The sequence below is a fragment of the Scatophagus argus genome, chromosome 3 (assembly GCF_020382885.2).
Source record: "Scatophagus argus isolate fScaArg1 chromosome 3, fScaArg1.pri, whole genome shotgun sequence".
NCBI lineage: Eukaryota > Metazoa > Chordata > Actinopteri > Scatophagidae > Scatophagus > Scatophagus argus.
The window spans coordinates 2,728,530-2,748,291 of record NC_058495.1 but is presented as its reverse complement, the minus strand read 5'-3'; the positions used below and the strand labels follow the sequence as shown (position 1 = coordinate 2,748,291).

At 39.9% G+C, this 19,762-nt stretch overlaps 1 protein-coding gene across 1 annotated transcript in view; it reads left to right on the top strand.

Moving 5' to 3' along the window:
• The window catches only part of cntn2 (contactin 2), a 52,710-nt gene that overhangs the window by 16,562 nt on the left and 16,386 nt on the right, over positions 1–19,762 (top strand). Inside the window, exons 2-11 of the mRNA XM_046381309.1 lie at positions 6,862–7,012; positions 13,300–13,441; positions 15,375–15,550; positions 15,749–15,844; positions 16,219–16,431; positions 17,938–18,040; positions 18,218–18,399; positions 18,594–18,730; positions 19,219–19,348; positions 19,512–19,662. Of these exons, the coding sequence (XP_046237265.1) occupies positions 6,952–7,012; positions 13,300–13,441; positions 15,375–15,550; positions 15,749–15,844; positions 16,219–16,431; positions 17,938–18,040; positions 18,218–18,399; positions 18,594–18,730; positions 19,219–19,348; positions 19,512–19,662 (1,391 nt within the window). The 5' untranslated portion in view covers positions 6,862–6,951. The remainder of the gene's footprint in view (positions 1–6,861; positions 7,013–13,299; positions 13,442–15,374; positions 15,551–15,748; positions 15,845–16,218; positions 16,432–17,937; positions 18,041–18,217; positions 18,400–18,593; positions 18,731–19,218; positions 19,349–19,511; positions 19,663–19,762) is intronic.

Sequence of the window (19,762 nt, the reverse complement as noted above, 5' to 3'; positions counted from 1 at the left end):
ACAAGATTATGGGAACTTCACTGTGCACTGTGCTTGTGTTTTGTTTCGATCTTTGCCACTACTGTACACCTAATACAGGATGCATGCTTCTTCTTTTTATTTCCTCAATTGTGAAATCAGCTCCATGCGGCAGGTAGTGTACAAGCCAGCCGATATTTATGAAACCACTTTTGAAACAGAGAGGACCTTGTTTTTTCTGAACACAGGTCAAGGCAAAAAAGAAAAGCAAAACAAAAAATGAAACAAATGAATTCTCTTCAGTTTTTCTCCTTCCACCTAATGATGAGTCATTGTGTTAGCTGAAGGATACAAATCCTGCACCTTCGACAGTATTGCAACAGAAGTGTGGACTGCTAGTTTTTTAAAATCCATGGAGGGGCCTCCTGTGAAGGTTAACCTCAGAACAAACATATATATATATATATATACACATAAATAAAGATATGAAGAGAGACGCACACTGACATTTTGATTCTTGAAATAAGCAAAGCAGTCCCTGCTTGCTTTTTCAAATGAAGAATTGAAGTATTCTCACGAAGATAGAAACCCCAAGGTGGGGTCAGACACACAGCAGAGCTCACAGACATTTGGTCTGAATGCAAAAGAGTCCCTCTAGCCATACTTTTCAAAGGTCAACTATTTCTTTTCTGCTTTCCGAAAGGGCGACTTAACACAACAGTGCTTGACAGTAGAGATTCGTCTCTGGTACTCCATTTTACTATTCCTTAACACACACAAACACACATGTATTCCTACACTCTCTCCACAGTGCATGTATAAGGTCAGCATGGCTCAGAATTGAGCAGCTTGCCATTTCATAAGAGATGGATTGACTGTCATATGGAGGACTGCTGGCTGCTCCGCTATTTCATGCATGGCTGCCAGACAGGACAGCAACGCAGCTGGTCCACAGCTCAGACACACCAGTGTTTCCTGTCTCTTTAGGAGAGCTGAATGCTGGTAGATAGCAGTGATGATGGGGAAGTAACAGTCCATATGACGAATTTAAGTAGTTTGGTAGCAAGTAAGTGAAGGCCCCTTTATCACTTGTTTGAAAATGTCAATATAGTATTTCACTCAGGCTACGTGAAACGGATCTGATGCAGACAGCAGAGAAAAAAAGGAATACGATAACAAAAAAGCCTTCACTTTAAAGCTACGTGTGATGTCGTCACTGACCAGGCTGCTCCATTAGATGGAGTCCGGGCCTCCATGTGGCCTTTACAGCACAAGCACCTTGTACCGCAGTGGGGAGTATTTAATGATGGTGAGCTGATCATTTTGCTGAGTAAATGTTTCTCATCCTCACTATATAAATCAGTGTAAAGGTTATGTGTGAAGTGGTTATAGTGGATATTTATACAGCACAAATATCCTTATGCCATCGTTTCACTCCTCAACTTGATGTTGATCATGTTTGCCACCTTTCCATTCAGAGACATCACATCACAGATTTGAAGATTATAAAACAGTGAAATACACAGTACACAACACACCACCACAAAGCACAAATCTGTGCAACTGTAGTCTGTGCAGTCTTCTGTTCCGCTAACTTAGAATTATAGTGATGCCTTTAACGCAATGGGATGGTGAGAGATAATCTGTGCTCAGGCTTTTCTCTAACTCAACCTCACAGGTATCCTTGAGTACATATTGTTTGATCCTGATTTCTTTGTCAAAAGTTTCATTTACTAGTATATGGGAAAAATATATTCAAATATTATAAGGAAAAGGTATTGCTTCAGTTTTGTAATAATTTGTGTACTTGTGTTTACTTGCACTTAAATATGCAGGTTATGTTTGTCCTCTTAATGTAATCTGATATCTCACACAACCAACACCCAAAGACTCCTCGTTTACTATCAGAAATTACAATGAAAAGCAAAAAAAAAAAAAAAGACATTTAAGAAGATGACATTTTTGATGAAGAAATGACTTAAACGATTAATCACTTATGAAAATAATGGGTAACTAATTTTCCTTTGACTGACTAAATTGAATTAGTCAACTAATAATTATAGCTCTAATTTTGTGACAATTATTCAGTTAGTTGTAAACCCTCCTCAGACTCTTTCCGTCTCCCTGGGTTAGGTAGTGGTGAAGCTGTTTGTTGAAAACAGGAAAGATGTCGTCTTCAATTAATTACCTTCAACTCTGTTCACGTATCTCGCTAGCACTTAGTTTTTCTTTCTATCCCTTTCTTATCCCTTTTACCTCCACTTAAATTATATTTGTGCTGCCCTAATGTGTGAGATTGTGTGTGGTCCTTGAGGGTGTGTGTGTTCCATCAGCAGATGTCCACGTAGCCTTTAAAAAACCTTGTGGCCTTCGGCGGTCTTACTCCTTTATGGAGCGTGAAGGAGAAAGAGAGAGAGATGCATTGTGGACAGATAAAGAGAGTGCATCCTACTATTTAACTGAACACAAGGAGTCATTTTGACCTTTTTCCACTGCTGTCTTCAAGTGCCTTTCAGCAGTATCAACCTCAGAGCAGAATGTAGAGAGATGAGAACTGATTGCAGCTTCTTCAGATGACTAGAACAGCTTATTTCGTCAAGGCTTTAAAGCCATACCTTATAGCTGTAGTTAACATACATGGATCATGTATGGGATAGGCTGATATTCAACAGGTTTCCTTTTTGCTTGGCTTATTGTCGAGAAATAATTTTAAAATGTGCCTTTGCTTTGACTCTGATACATCCACCTCTCACTGTCTACCATCACCACTCTGTGGTCTCATTCAGTATCCCATCCACAACACTGATTTAGTACCGGATTTTAGTACATGTCACAAGTAATTGAGTGCAATATTTCCCTCCAAAATGCAGTGGATTGGCAGTATGAAGTAGTAGAAAGGGAAATACTTAAGTAGAAGCACCTCAATTTATACTTAAGCTTAAGACTGATAACCATACATAAGTATGTGGTTATTATTCTCCTTGATTGCTAATAGTCAGTATCAGTATTGGCCCTGAATTTAGAGTATGGAGGAACGGTGTAGTGTGGGCTAACTTTGGTCATTAGAAAATTAGCCAGGCTGCTGCATTCTGGATGGAATAATGAGGTGGCTGGGACATGCGGCCACACCAGCTGCTGTGGTGCAAGAAGACAAAAGCATGAACCAGAACCTGTGTTCCCTCCTGAGCTAGAAACAGATTTGTCTTTCTCTGCAGGAGCTCACTTTGCTCAACCTGTCTTTGTTGACTTTCTAATAATCATCAGGACTGGATGCTGTCATCTTTTGCACAGTATCTTGTCCCGGCATCACATCTAGACAGAGCATGAACACTGAACATTAGATTTGAGGAACTCACCTCCACATTTAGCAGAGATTCCCACTCAGAAATATAACAGTTTTGTATTTTTCTGCACACTAAAGCAGATTATTTTTTAATCTGAAACTTTTACTAACAGGCAGTAAAGTAAGATTCAGGCCTGGTTTCAGTGTTGTCCAAAAGCAAAAATGTCCATGCATTTCTGCATCCTGGGACAACAATAACCTTCTAGATGTGGGTGAAACTCCCAACTATGTATTGGTGCAGTTTGCTGCAAGTTTGAGATCAGAATGGAAAAGAGCTTTGTTTTTATTTTAAAACTGCTAATAAATAAGCAATATGTGTAGCAGATTGCTTCAGAAAGATAACTCGGCTAAATGAGAGCTTGTTGCTCACCTCCTGTCAAGTTGCAGTGGCTATATTTGCTGAAGTGTATGGGTTGCTTTCTGAACACTTGAGTATGACAGATTTATTTCAACAAAATATTGCAAATATTTTGCAGTAAGCACTGAGCAGAACATGCTGTGTTGTATTCTGTTATGCACAGAGTTGCACTGATCTCTTCCCCCTTTTATTTGGCTTCTTTCTCTGTCTGTCTGCCTCTTTATTTTATTTCTTTTCATTCTTTAACTGTCTGTTTGTCATGCTTTTCCTTTTCATCTTCTCCACTTTTCCTTGTGGTTTTTATATCAGATTTTACACTTGTATTTTTGATTTTTTGTATTTTTGTGGAGCATGGAGAAATGTAGTCCTTCTTTGTTTTGATGAAATAAAAGTTGATAAACTGGGACTGTCTTCTGGGGTGAACTGTCAGGTTTGATCAGGTGATGTGCAGATAAAAAAGGAGCTCTCAGAATTCTTTGGTTTGAAAAAAAAAAACATGCTCAGATTTATTAAAATAAAATCCAAAGAAATACATTTATATTACTAATGAGATATTATTAAATGTCAGTTTACTATTGAAACTGGAAAATGGAAACAACAGCCTACTTTGACAAAAACTCAAGGCTTACTTACTAGCTTTTTTTCAGAGCTTTTATTCAGACTTTTTCCAAGTAGACAGTGTAAAGGTCAGACTTTCAAAAAAACATTTTGGCCTAGATAGTCTGTTATTGTTTAATGTTTTCTTTTTCACAAATGTTATTTTTATTAGATCAATATCAACAGAACAGACTCCTAAAAAATCCATTATAATAACTAGATACTTAGGTACAGAATGGCAGTCTGCGCTCAGTACAAACCAACAGCTTTAAATGAATGAATGAGAAGAAGAAGAAGAAGAAGAAAAAGAAGAAGAAGAAGAAGAAGAAGAAGAATCAGCTGCATTGGCAGTATATATATTTTTACATACACACACTGAATTTTTCCTCTGCATTTAACCCATCCTTGGTTTAGCACACATGCAACACCCAGCAAATTACATGCAGTGAGTCCTTATATCAACAAAATACTTCACTTCATGACGAAAATACGAGTGAAAAATAAACCCAAGTGACACCTCTTGCGTCTAATAGAGAATCTTGGTGATTATCCAACAACTCCAGAGTTAATTCCTGTAGTCTGACCAGTGTGCTCCTGTCAGCTCCAGGGAATGGTCTGACTGATGACCAAATAGATGGGATACTGCTGGACTGCAGGTACATGGACCTCTGAGAGACAGTGTGTTTGATGAAAGATGTAGCAGTTTTAACTTGTGGAACACTGTTGGTACCTCTGCAGTCATGTTAGATGCGATGTTCAGTCGCCTGTTTTCTTGTTTGCTTAGCAGAAAATCATCACACTCTGTATCCATAATAAAAGCCTGTGAAGCAATATCTCATAGAAGCACTACAGTGTTGCAAGATGAATCTCAAATAAACATGTCCAAACACTCTGAGAACTGACTACATGTACTTGCTATTATAGTAGCCAACACTTTCCTGTAGGTCACAGTTGGTGTTGCAGTGACTCATCATGAGCAAATGTGAGGACAGGCACACTGGGGTTTGTTCGGAGCTGCAGTACAATTTAGAGGTCAGGACAAAAGTGAAACAATAATAATCCAATAAATATCTGATCCAAAATATGGTTGACCAGACAAACCCAGGCACACAGCAGCAAGTTTCCAGCTGCACATAACAAACAGAAAATGGTTCTGTCATGGTGCAATCCAGAAAAACCACTTCTATCACTGCAGACAAACATTTGTCTTCAGAATGAACCTTGGAAATACTAAATTACCTGTACAAGGAAAGTGGTATGATTTTGTCATGTCTCCCAGACAAGTTGATTGTGCTGCAGCCCTGAGTGTGTAATGCTTATTTGCTTTTTCCATTGAATTCTTTTTCCATTATCCCACACACTTTTTTTGTTGCATTCAAAAGGGGTTCTGTCCTGTCCACTGTTGTGTTCAGAGACATTTTCGGTTTGTTTTTCTTATCCTCAAGTAAGGATTATAGATTACCAGACCTCAACAAAATTAGAACTGGAAGTGGTAGAATCATATGAAGGAAGTCTGTGATCTAATTTGTTTTGCAGTTGTTATGAATGAATTTGGAAACTCTTGCTTTGCAGTTTCACAAAGGTTTGATACAACTGTATATGACAAGTGAACATTTCTAAAAGGGTCCTTTACAGCTCTAATAACGGTAGTACTACAACAAAGCAACTTTCTGGTACTACAGGCAGTATTAAATTTTCACAGAGAGTCTCAAATGGATGGAGAGAGCAAGGAAGAGAAAGCTACACTGAGATAAGACTTGAAAGAAAATCGGTCTAAAAAAAAAACCAAACTAACTACAACACTAAATGCTTGCTTTCTATTAATCCAGCTTTTTAGACACACAATTTTCTCATAAAAGCCTCCAAAATATGTAATTACAGATAATAGCAACAGAACCATTTGTGGTGCTATAAAAAACCTCTTTGCTAACCAGTTGAAAATGTTTGAGATGCTCAGAAGTATTCTGTTAGTAACATCCTTTGAAGGAACATGAAAGTTTTAATTTGCCTCTGTCATAAAGTGGATTTTTAAAAATTAAAATCAACTTTTTAATTAAAAAAAGCTTGAGACCAGAGTTTAGTACCAGTCCATGTGAAAGATTCATATTCAGTATTATCTGCATTTACAAACAATCCATCCCATACCTCATCAATCCTGTATTTTACATTGACTATATAACTGTGCTCTGTAAAAAAAAATTGTTTTATGTATGGTGTGAATACAAGATTATTTTCATTTTCAGTTATTTTCAACGGACACTGAGATTTGAATATGTTGGACTTTCAACAGAACAGCAACTATGTTCCAGACGTACATACTGTACTCTGTCTGTACAGAACGAAGATAGACATAAAAATTATTTGTGTTGTTACAATCAGAGTTTGACAGATTTTCAAAGGTGGGAGAGAAGAAGTAATATGAAATAAAACTGAGAAGAGTCCATTTGACACACTGCTTAAAAGTTCACAAAATTTATTTCTTTAAGAAAGACCAGGGACTTTCAGTCATGTGTGACAAGTCTGATTACATTTCTGATTACAAGCAATGAGGCTCAATTAATTCATTTCTTACTTTTTCTTGTGTGTATTTGTTTTCCTCCTCCAGGCACAGCTGCCTGTGGGATACGGTGAACAGGTTTTCATCCGATCTGTCCCTGATCTGTTTGTGATCCTGTTGGGATCCAACTGGATCTAGATGATGGAGCGCTTGCTTTGTCTGCTGCTGCTCAGCTCAATGGCCCTGAAGGAAGCTGTCGGTAAGTTCAAATTAAAAGCTATACTTAAAACCTATTATGCTCATTTCCAGCTCTTTTTCTATTATGAGACTCCTATAGAGCATCATATTTATTCTCCATGTAGACAGAGGAAGTAATTCAAATTGGTAGCGATCAGACGTTTCATTTTTCTCACATTTAGACAGCATTGCAGATTTTGCTGCTGTTTTGTGTGATTATTCTTTATCTAATGCTGACAAAATGCTTTTTTTATGCTAGAGTTGCTGTTATACATGTTATCTGCTATCTCAGCTTTCAGTCTAACACATACACATGAAGGAGCTTGTTTGGTGTATTTGATGTATTGACCTTGACAAATAAAGGCCAAAGTCTTTAAGTAATAAAAAACAATATTAATGAAATTAAAAATCAAACCACTTGACCAAAGACTTTTTACAATGAAGTGGAATTAGAATTGGTAATAACTTTGAGCTGAAATGCAAGGTAAAAATACTCGTACCTCGTTTTGCTTTAGCAAGCAATAATACTCCCACTTTATCAAAGGTCCTCCGAGCTCACTGATATGTTAAATCTTATCACAATTCGCAGAACTATTGGACAATATTTGTGCGTCAGACATTACAGAAAAAAAGAGCTAAATTACTGTAGTTCAGTTAGGAGAGACAAGTGAATGAAGTAAAGAGTGTTGTTACGTGTTGAGGGAATGTTTATTATGACAGAAGATCTGTGAAAATTAAGTCTTGGCAGAAAGTCTTTGGAGCTTGGATTTGACGGAGAGATTTGGTATTTGAAAACTGTCTGCCCTGAGCAGAAGCAAGATAAATCCTCCACGGAGTGCAGACACTGGTGGTGGTGGCTGGTGACTTTGCTGAGGCTGATGAGGTTGATGAATTAATGAAGCTGATTAATCTGCCGAGACTGAGTGGTGATGGGGATGTAGAGGGTGCACACAGCAGCAACATGAACTAACTGAGAGCAGAGGGAGAGAGAAACATATGTAAAAAGAAAAGATGATAGGTTAAAATGGACGTGTGAATCTGTGCTATTGGATAAATGTGATCAGGTGATGAAAAGAGCTGATATCTGAATTGAAAGTATAGTTTCAAATGTTTAAAAGGATAAAAGTCTTCTTCACTGAACTTTTGCTAGAGCCTCATTTAATTCACAAACGTGTGTGTTAGTGTGCAAAGGAGACAGAGAGAATGAGTTAAATATGTGGGTGCAGTTCATCTGGGGGCCTTAAGGCCTGATGAAAATTTCATGGTTGTTGTTTCAGGCAGCGAGTGGAAGGGATTCAATTTTCTCCAAGAAGTCCATTTTCCCTTTTCTTTACTGGGCTTTGGCGTATACACCAATGTGATGAATGATAGATGTGATCCGGCGTAACTTATGTTGGTATTAACAGGCTCTGCATGTGGAGAAACATCACACATGTCCCGTCCCCCTGGGCTCTCAGTACACTCTGCAGATACAAACTCAATCCTTATCAGCAGTGCTGGGCTGAGTAACATACATGTTCATAATGAAATCTTCATCTGTCTGCACCGTTCAATTAAATATTTACTTTACATGAACTGATACAAATAAAGCAAAATGGAGCTGCGGCCATCATCGAGGTGAACTACTGAGGTGGCATTTTTTTGAACTACTGGTGTATTTCATGCAAACCAACTTCACAGGCATTAATCAGGAGTAGGTGGGGAGAGCTAGTAGCAATTTATCTCAGCGCTGCAGACCGTTGGTACCATATTTTGTGGTAATGTACTAGAGTTAAGAGCTGTGCAAACAGTGCTGCTGTATGACTCTAATACCCACAAGAAAGAACTGTCTTCAGTGACGAGTCAGTGCGGGTTGTACTCAAGTACACCTCAAATAATTTTTTTAAAAAGATGGTTTCTGTCATTTTAGATAATTCTCATTGCACTGATTAATGTTCAAGTGTCCTTTTTTGGCTAATTTTGGTTTTAATTAGTTATTTGATGCAGTGATTGACACAGACATTTGTATTGGGCAGTAAGTCAGAAATATTCCATATATTTTTTGCCTTCACTTTTGTGCAGTGGGACGAAGTGGAAACGTGTTGTCAGTGATATGCACTGACTTAGCTACTTATGCACTAGGAAAAAACAACACTTTGCTCACACTCACAGCACATATCCAATCTTGGAAATTATTTTTTGCCCTCTGGCAAAAGTCCACATGAAATATTTAAGTGAAGAAAGAAGTTTCTTTCAAAGCATTACAACACTTGTTCACATAAAGCAGAATATGCTTGCAGAAAGTTTTTACCAAAAGCAAGTTTGAAGGGTTAGAATGTGCCTTGATATTCATTTCCAGCAGGCTAATAAACTGAAACACTGAAACTGAATTTTTATAATTATATACCACATGAACAGATGAACCAAAGGACACTGACACACTGCAACGGAAGCACGATAATGAACAAGGAATGTGTTTGCAGTGAGGTGTGTAAGAATCTGCATGGCCCAAGTATCCACTAGCCCAAGATGAAATGTGTGCAGACGATTAAAGTGCCACAGCACTTAGGGATTAGCCCTGGTGAGATGCAGGAGGAGCCGGGCCTGCAGTCATCCCACAGTGCCCAGAAATTCCAGGTGACACCTGTCGCAGAACCATGCAGAACACCAGAACATCATCGGGTTAAGTGACCCCAAGCCTGCAAGAAAAAGGAGTGGCTCCAGTTTGATACCATCATACACCATTATCATCGGTCTGGCAGCTTAGCTGTCAGACAGCTACCCAGCAGGGACATAATGGATGACCTAACTGTGACAACTACATCCGTTCCAGGAAGCAGGTGCACCCTGAAAAGCCTTGAGGAAGTGATCACCAGGGCTCACATGAGTTTCAAATCAGGAAAGTCCAAATCCCTAGTGCTGAAGAGTGGTAAGCCCACCGACAAGTTCTGCTTTGTGCTTGGCGGAGGGACACAGCATCAATTTGAGCCACAAACAAAGAGCTGGAAGCCTGACTGGATGCGGTTGACAGATCGGTCCTACCTGGAAAATTCAAGGCCTGGGTATATCAACACGACATCCTCCCATGTTCCCCTCTCTACAGTTGAGCGTGAAGAGTGAGCATGTTCCTAAGAAAGTGACTGGGACTACCTTGGAGCAGCATCGGCCTGAATGGGCAGAACAACAAACTGAAGCGTGGCTGAGGCATGGCTACAAGTCACAATCAGAATCAGAAGAATTGTTTTACATATATCTATATGCATGTATATATAAGAATTATTGTCATTGCAAGTCAACATACGGGCGGCATGGTGGTGCAGTGGTTAGCACTGTCGCCTCACAGCAAGAGGGTTCCAGGTTTGAATCCCAGTCTGGGCCCTTCTATGTGGAGTTTACATGTTCTCCCTGTGCCTGCGTGGGTTTTCTCCGGGTACTCCGGCTTCCTCCCACAATCCCAAAAAAAACCCATACACATTAGGTTAATTGGCTACTCTAAATCACGTGAGTGTGAGAGTGTGTGGTTGTTTGTCTTTGTGTGTTGGCCCTGTGATTGACTGGCGATCAGTCCAGGGTGAACCCCGCCTCTCGCCTGTAGTCAGCTGGGATAGGCTCCAGCTCCCCCGTGACCCTGACAGATGAGCAGTATAGAAAATGGATGGATGTCAACATACAGTGAAATTTGTTGTGCTTATGCAGTTATTGTACAAAATATGTTACAAGCCCATCCAACTTATTCTGCTGGAGGAAGGCAGAGGCACCAGCTTGCCCGCTATGCTCAGAGAGAGGGGGACTCGTGACCACTTCCTCAGCAGCTGTCCGAAAGATTTGGATGAGGGGGCGCTACCAAACCATGACCAAGTCCTGAAGACCGTATTGAATTTGCAGTGGAACTGGCCATTGCAAGCACCTCCACCCAGAGAAGATGATCGTTGCCTATGTCAGGGCTGGGGAGAAGCCAGCTGCAGCAGACAGGACCACCTCTTCTGGCCTTCTAGCAACAGCACAAGACATGGGACCTGGGGAACAAATGAAGTTTCCAGGAGTGATACGACACTAAAACCAGATATCCTGCTGATCTCTGAAACCTCCAAGCAAGTCATCCTTCTAGAACTCATGGTACCCCTATGAAGGCCGCATGGAGGAGGGCAATGAGAGAGAGAGGATAAAATATGTCAGACTGGTTGAAGAGTGTCTGAGCATTGGGTGGAGAGCGAGATGTAAACCCATTGAAATGAGATGCAGAGGGTTTGCAGGTCAGTCCCACTGCAGGGTCTACAGCATGCTGGGCATCAGAGGGACAAGCAGGCAGAAGTTGGTCACCTGTGGACCTGTGTTTCCTGTGGATCAGGAAATGAAAGCCATGGGCAGGGTAGTGCTACTGGGACTAAAGTTGGGGCTTGATCAAGCCCAGCTGGCTGGACGAGGGTGTCTGATTGTTGAAACACCTGATGACCCCAGGCACATCAAGGCGATACAAGGAGATGATTTTATCTTTCAGCCATACATTATGTAGTAACTTAACGATAACAATTGATATCTGAACATGTGATTTGTATACAGAATATAGTACACCTATAGTAGAATGAAAATGCAAGTAGAATAAAAGGTAGAATAAAAGGGAAAGAAATAACATGAAATTCTTAACCAAATTAGATTTCACTTATTGACACTGTTTTACTGTAACTCTATTTTCTTGATACATCCACTTGGAATGTGTTATTGCAGTATTTTGACTTGGAAAGCTGAACTGATAGTTACATGCCAGAGAGAATGTTTGTCTTGTTTACTCTGAGAGAGGTTAGTCTGCAGCTTTTTAATCAGTTAATCGTAGTCCATAAAATAACAAAAAATCGTGAAAAGTTTCCATCACAATTTCTCAGAGCCCAAAGTGACATCTTCAAATTGCTTTTTTTGTCCAAAAATCCCCCAGAGACTCTTCTTTACATAAATGACAAAGAAAAGCAGCAAATCCTTACATTTATGAAGCTGGAATCCAACAAATCAAGTGTGGCCGGAGGGTCACCGGTTCGATTCCCAGTCCGGGACTGGCAGCCCAGCCCCACCCCCATTAGCTGGCTGATGTGCCCTTGAGCAAAGCACTTAACTCTCCCCAATTTGCTCCCCGGATGCCTGACAATGGCAGCCCACTGCTCCTGTGTATTTCACTGCATGTTACATGTATGTGTTCAATCAGTGATGGGTTAAATGCATAAAGTAATTTTCCAGCTTGGGATTAATAAAGTACATAAAATGAATTAAAAAAAAATAAAAAAAAATTGTGTAACAACAAAAGACCGAAGTGGTCAAAAACCTGGCTGTGGACTGATGCCGTTGCATACACAGCTCACAGAGCAGTATGTGAGGAGTCTATACACTTAGACACATATCAAATGAAATTCATTTAACCCACTAATTTTGCCTGTATTGTCTTAGCTGCATTCAGTCACATAAATGGAACCAACAATTGTAACACTATATTGATGTCTCAGAGCTGTAGCACAGGGTTGTCTTTCCAGAATATCAGTCATCACTTTGAAGTTCCCTCCTAAAATAAATATCTAATTTATTTTAGGCAATTTAAGTGGTCTGTGTTTCCAACTTTAGATCAGACAAAGAAAACTTAAATTATGTGTTATGCATTATTCATTCGGCTTACAGAGAGACTGCAGCAGCTGTTGAAACTTTTATCCATCTGTCCATCCATTTTCTATACGTATCCTTTGGGGGGGGATTACACCTAGGGGCAATGTAGAATAACCAGTTAACCTAATGTCCATTGTGGGAGGAAGCCAGAGTACCCACAGAAAACCCACGCAGGCACAGGAAGAACATGCAAACTCCAATTCCGGACTCCAAACCCAGAACACTCTTGCTGTGAGACAACAGTGCTAACCACTGCACTACCATTCCACCCCTTAGAGATTTATTTGATGAATAATAATAAAAAATTAATAAATATTATTATAGAATAAATATATGTATTTCTCTACTTTTATTCAAAGCTCATTTAACGGATTAGAATGGAGACAACATTCATGTTTGTTGCAGTGGTCTACATGCTATGCAGTTTTTTATATGCTGTGCCTATACCCTTTATATGATAGAGGCACAAATCCAGGGAAGGTATTAGATCTTGCTGTAAAAAAAAGTCAAGTCTCAATAAATTTGCTCCAAACATAGAAAAGAAGGGAAAAGTTCTATCTGACAAGAAGTTCTGTGTATGAGTATTCAATACCATTTGTCCAGGTCGCAACTGTGATTCCTCACCTTTGTGAAAGTTTTGGCACAGGCTTTGGTGTGTGATTAGTGTGTTGTTAAAAATGTTTCCAGGTGGAGACGTTTGTGTATCGGGCCATGACAGCGGGCCAGTGTTTGAAGAACAGCCAAGCAGTATAATTTACCCAGAGGGTCTGAGTGAAGGCAAGGTGACCCTCAGTTGTCAGGCCAGAGCCAGTCCAGCTGCTTCTTATAGGTGGGTACCAAACACACACACACATACACGCACACATAATTGTGTTTCCATCACTTTTGGGGACATTACATAGACTTACATTCATTTCCTGGAGGCTTAACCTCCACCTAAACATAACAATAAACATTACTTGCCTAATCCTAACCCTTACCTTAATCTAACCCTAACCTCAGTCTAACCTCAAAGCAAATTTTCACCCTAATATTTAATTATTTACGTTGTGGTGATTTGCATTTTGTCCCCATAAATAAGGTGGAAATAAGGTGGGTCCTAACAGTGTGACTGTGTACACAGTTTTTGTTTCCACAGCTACAGGGATATGCAGCCACACACACACACACACAACTACCAGAGACACTCCCTCTGGCTGTGTCCAAATTTAGGGCCCCTGTATTTCAAAATTGGCCTATGAAGGTGTCTTCTGTGGGCAACTGAGTGTCATCCTCAAATGATCTCCGTTCAAAGTTGATGGAGACCAAAACTAATGTCACACTGCAAATCTGCTACTGGACAACTTGGTGACTACCAGTGGAAACCTTGAGAGAGTTATACAATACCTGACCTTATAAATTTTGATATTATACAACAAGAAAAGAAGAAGAACCGGGGAAGGAAATAATGCATGAGGATTAATAGGATTAATAGTAAATCTAAAGCTGTGACTTCCATTATGAACAACCTGCTAACAAGAACAAACAGCGGAGTTTGTGGCTGGTTCACATCTTTCCAGTGGCATTTTTCATTTGTCGTTTTCATCAGTTTTTTTCCCCACTTTGCTTTTGGCTCACCAAAAGCATTTAACAACAGACCGACTGACAGTACTATATGACACTGACACCTGATACAGCAGTTGAGTCCTCCATAGTGATCTGTCAAACCTTGTCGACCCATTATGACAGGGGTTGGGAACCGTTTTTAGCTGAGAGCCATGAACGCCACATATTTTAAAATGTAATTCCGTGAGAGCCATACAATATGTTTAAAACTAAATACAAGTAAATGTGTGCATTTTATTGTAAGACCAGCACTTTTAAAGCACAATAAGTCTCTGAATTCTTTTTAATAACATTGTTATGCTGTTGCTAACCAGTGATGAATAAAGTACTTCTTACCATTAATGCGACTTCTGGAGCTGCATGGTTTTGCTGATGGCTTTGTAGTGTGGTGGATATGAGGTGAGGTTAAGCCTCATGCAGGCGTTGAGACTTCCATCCGTTAAACGTGATCGTAGGTTGGTCTTAATGTTCTTTAGATGTGAGAAAGACTGCTCACATGCATACGTAGCAATTAGCTAGCTGACTACTAGATTAAAAGAAGGGAATTTTAACCCGATCCCTCCATTATGACATACTGTATTCTCAGGTTTCTCTCTTATTTCATTCATGACACATTCATCACACAGAAAGGGGCACGTTTTCATTTTTTCTGTGTGTATATCAATACATTTTTATGTAATTTGTATTGTTAACTTTTACACTAGTAACACTGTAGAAGCAATGTCCACAACTCGATACTGTGATCATGTTTTGTAATTTTGATAATAGGTGTAGATAGCACACACATATAGGGAGGGCACAGTATAATCAGGGCATTATTCGCCTGACCTGCAAACATATTTACATTTGTTGTCTTTATATGTTCATAGTCTTGTGTATGTTTTCAGTCTATTCTCCCTTTTTCCCACTTTGGTATTCAGGGTACCTTTATCATAAGTCTAGCTTGTAGCTGGTAGCTTACCATTGAGGAATGGTGCTTTAATATTGCATGAATAGGAACTAAATTTCTCTTAATAGACTGGTAACCACAGGTGACCAACAAGACTGAAGTAACAGGTTCAGCTTTTAACACTCTGGAACCGCACAATTGTCAGTTTCTGTATGTTTCCTGTTTACTGTTTTCATTTGTTTTACTTGTCCTGCTCTTTGTCTTGCAGGTGGCTTGTGAATGGCACAGATGTCCCGCTGGGTTTGGATGTGCGCTACACGTTGGTAGCTGGGAACCTGGTGATCAGCAGCCCTGAGTCTATTCGAGACACAGGCTCCTATCAGTGTTTGGCCATTAACCGCTGTGGCACCGTCATCAGCCGAGCAGCTAACCTCAAATTTGGCTGTGAGTGAGAAACCTGACCTTTTTGAGCTACCTAAGTGGGTCACTGAGACAGAGATAGAAGATATTAGATAATGATTCTGAGGATTTACTCAACAGTAATTCTCCACAATTGAACTTTGGTTTCAGTCAACTAGATTAAAATTGTTGCCTTCGTTAGAGTAATCTGTTACTTTCTCTTGTTACTGCATGTTTCTCCAGACCTCAATGACTTCCCTCCAGACAACAGGAGTCCTCAGACTGCATATGAAGGCAAAGGAACTTTCTTGGCCTGCCAGCCCCCTCCACATTACCCAGGTATCCACTCTGCTCCATGGACACTACGAAACCTTAAAAACATGAAAAAATTCATACAAGTTACATGGAAGATGAGAGAGATAATAAAATATCATAGAAATTAGGTTATTATGTTCACTTTGTCATAGTTTTTAGTTCTTTCACTGAGAACTCTCAGAAAACCTGAAACAGCTTCCAGCTGATAGGTTGGATAAAGGGATCACAGGTCAGGGTGTTTGAATTAAGCAGAATTAATAACTTGCTTTAGAATGGAGGTATGACTTTGCTGACTATTTCAATATTGAAATCTGAGTACTGGCAGGATGGGATCAAGCCAGTACATTCTGACTGTATTATTGATTAAAATATTCTGCACCAATCTTTCCTCCCTCCAGCTCTTTCCTACCGTTGGTTTATTAATGAATTTCCCAACTTCATCAAGAAGCACGATGGACGCTGGTTTGTGTCGCAAGTGACAGGGAATTTGTACGTGGCTAAAGTAGAGCCAAACGACACCGGGAACTACTTCTGCTTCACCACCATCAACATGGACATCAGCACCAAGAGCACCTTCAGCAAGGCCAACCAGCTCACTGTACTGCCTGATGGTATGAAGGTTTTCCAGCTGTGTGTTGCTTTACCCTGGTGTGTAACTAAATATGAACAGAGGACAAAGGGATATCTGAAAAGATTTGGTTAGAGTTTCTGAATTAGATATGTGATACAAAAATCTGAGGACACAATGGCCAAATGCAAGGGCATCAAGGCCATATTTAAAAAAAAAAAGTGATTTGATTTCACTTAAACAGACTAAACAATGATGTATTTTTAATAAATAGTGCAAGATTTGGATCACATGTTATCAAGACACTGAAGCCTCAGCCAGGACACTAAAATGTCCTTGATGTAAAATGTCAGAACTTAGTGTACTGGAAGAGCTGCAGCCACACTAAAGTAATAAGTCTTACTAATTAGCTGCTTCCTTTATAAGCTCCAAAAATCATGTCTTTCATCCAGAATATTATTTATTCAGACTTTTGATTCAGTCTAATGGGTGCTGTTAAGTTTGCCAAAAGATAAGGATCCCAAATAAGCACACTCAGACAAAGAACACACAAAGAAGGAAAGTCTGTACTTACAAAAACAAACTATTTACACCATGTACACTATACAAAAAAAATGTAAGAAAGGCAAAATTAATTTCACAGTCTCAAAGCCAGTGAATGAGTCAAGCAACAGGTGAGTGCATGTGCTCTGCCAAAAGATTTGTACATGGAGTCCATTCAAATCCAAATAAGAACAAAGATCCAACGGGAGGTAACAGACAAACTTCAAGAGCAACTGAACAGGTGAGGACAGGGCAGTGAACCTGAAGCCAAAATCTTACAAAGCAAAAGGATTAAGCCTGGTATGTATACAGGGAGTGGTGGCACAATCCAGCAAAGGTGGAGAGAGAAGACCAGTCTTTAAATAGTTGCTGGAGGTAGTTGGGTTGATTGGTAGGTAATGCAGAACAGGTGTGCAGGAGAGAAGATGACTGGAAGACAGGGCCCGCCCAGCTCAGCTCTGGATGGACTCAGACAGGTAGACAGGGACTGTGGAATATAAGGCCTTACTAATTGGTGTTATTATGACACTTACTATGTCATGTAACTTCCTTTGTGAACATTTCATGTGAACAGCAAAACAGGTGGAATCAATTAGCTAAAATGTATTGGTTTTGTACGACCATTTAGCTGTCTAAAATGCCTGTTTATAGAGATAAGGAAAAATTTTGTCTGGATCTGAAACACCTAAATACCTAGCAACTTAACACAGTTAACTTACTGTCAGAGACTTGCTATGGCCAACTTGTATTCAAAATGGACTGGGTTCAACATATGACTGCATTCAAGAAATCAGTGGTAACCTTGCTTATTCAGCCAACACTGGTGCAAAATCAGGCCAACATTACTGACAGGGTATATTTCTTCACTATACTGTGTATGCAAATAGATTGCATTTTGATATGCATTACAGTAGCAGTGCAAATATCCCACCCTGTTCTTAAAGATAAAAGATGTATAATCTGAAAGGAATTTAATGTAAATATTTTCGATTGTATTTTATTTCAGTCAATCTCAGGAAGTCAGCTCCAAACATCAAAGTGCGCTTCCCAGCAGAGACCTACGCCCTCGCAGGACAGACTGCTCAGTTAGAGTGCTTCGCCTATGGAAAGTATGTGTATGCAAGCTATTTAGGGTTGAGAGCCTGTGCCCTGTTAAACTTTAATAATTTGTCTAAATGTTTTTTTAATTATACTTTAAGCTCATCTTCACCTTGGGCTGTTTCATTTTTTAAATTGCCACAGCCTCTTCTATTAGTTCTCATCCAATTTTGTTTTTGGCTTCACAGTCCAGTCCCAAAAGTGCGATGGAGGAAGGTGGATGGTTTGATGCCTTCAAAGGCAGGCTCCAGTGCTGCAGGTCCCACCCTCATCCTTCCAGAGCTTTCCTTCGATGATGAGGGCGTTTACGAGTGTGAAGCCTACAACTCACAGGGAAGCGACAAGCACCAGGGACGCATCAATGTGCAAGGTAAAGAAAAGATATTGTGCAAACATCTATTGGATCAGGTTAATAAATTATGCTTTTATAGTCCCTATAGACAGTTTCATGGCAATTTAACATGTTGATCTCATATCACAAGTCTGAGATAAAAGCCCTAAGATCCAGGATAACATTGTATTATATTATATATATGACATTGTATTTCTTCTCCAAACCTCCAGCTCAGCCAGACTGGTTGCAGGTGATGAGCGACTCAGAGGTGGAGATCAGCTCAGAGCTGCACTGGAGTTGTGTGGCTGCTGGTAAACCTCGACCATCTATACGCTGGCTACGCAATGGACAGTCACTGAGCACACAGGTAACACACACCACATGCTGTCTCGTGTGATATGTATACCGACATGCATAAAGTTATGTCAAAGAGCTGACCAAAACCTCAGTTTGACCCTCACACCAGCAAGCTACTTTCTGCAACTCAGGAAGCTCAGTATAAATCAAACTAATGCTATCAACCAGAGATCAAGAAGTACTAATCCATACCATCATTTTTTCACACCTTTATTACTATACTGCCAAGTTAGAGAATACTTCATTTAATGATCTGGATAATATTTGATGAGAAACATTTTATAAAAAACAGTTGTGTTTCTGTAGATGTAGCACATGAAAACATGTAAATCTTAGAAGGTGTTCTCCCGTTTTGTTTCCCATACGCTGCTGTGCCCATATTCACAATACAAGTAGACTTAGTTTCACAGCTCACACATCCATTTCACTTCTCTTCACTTAATTCCTTTTCTCTCTGCTTTCCTACCTGGCACATTACCCACCCACAACCATCCCTAGGATCGGGTAGAAGTGAATGGGGCTCGTCTCAAGATCAGTAACCTGGCCCTGGAGGATTCTGGGATGTACCAGTGTGTGGCTGAGAACAAACATGGCACTATCTACTCCAGCGCTGAGCTCAGAGTCCAAGGTAGGTGTCCAAGGAGATCTTTAATTTTCCTTATACGAAACATCAGTTAACATACAGTCAATTTAAATTCATTTTTCACTTTGAAAAGATATCTCTTTTATCAGGCACTTTGTTTTCTCCCCTCTGTACTATTCTGACTCCACTCTGCTTCCTGTCCTTCCAGTTCAGGCTCCAGACTTCAGGTTGAATCCAGTTAGGAAACTGATCCCAGCAGCCAGAGGAGGGCAGGTCATGATTGAGTGTCGCCCTCGAGCTGCCCCGAAGCCCAGCCTGTTCTGGAGCCGTGGGACAGAGCTGCTCACCAACAGCAGCAGGTAGTACTAAGTCAATTTGATTTTTGTACATGCTGTCACGTATTTTCCTTTACCTTGGAAAACAAATACAGATGCGTTTGCCACATTTATTACTGTCATT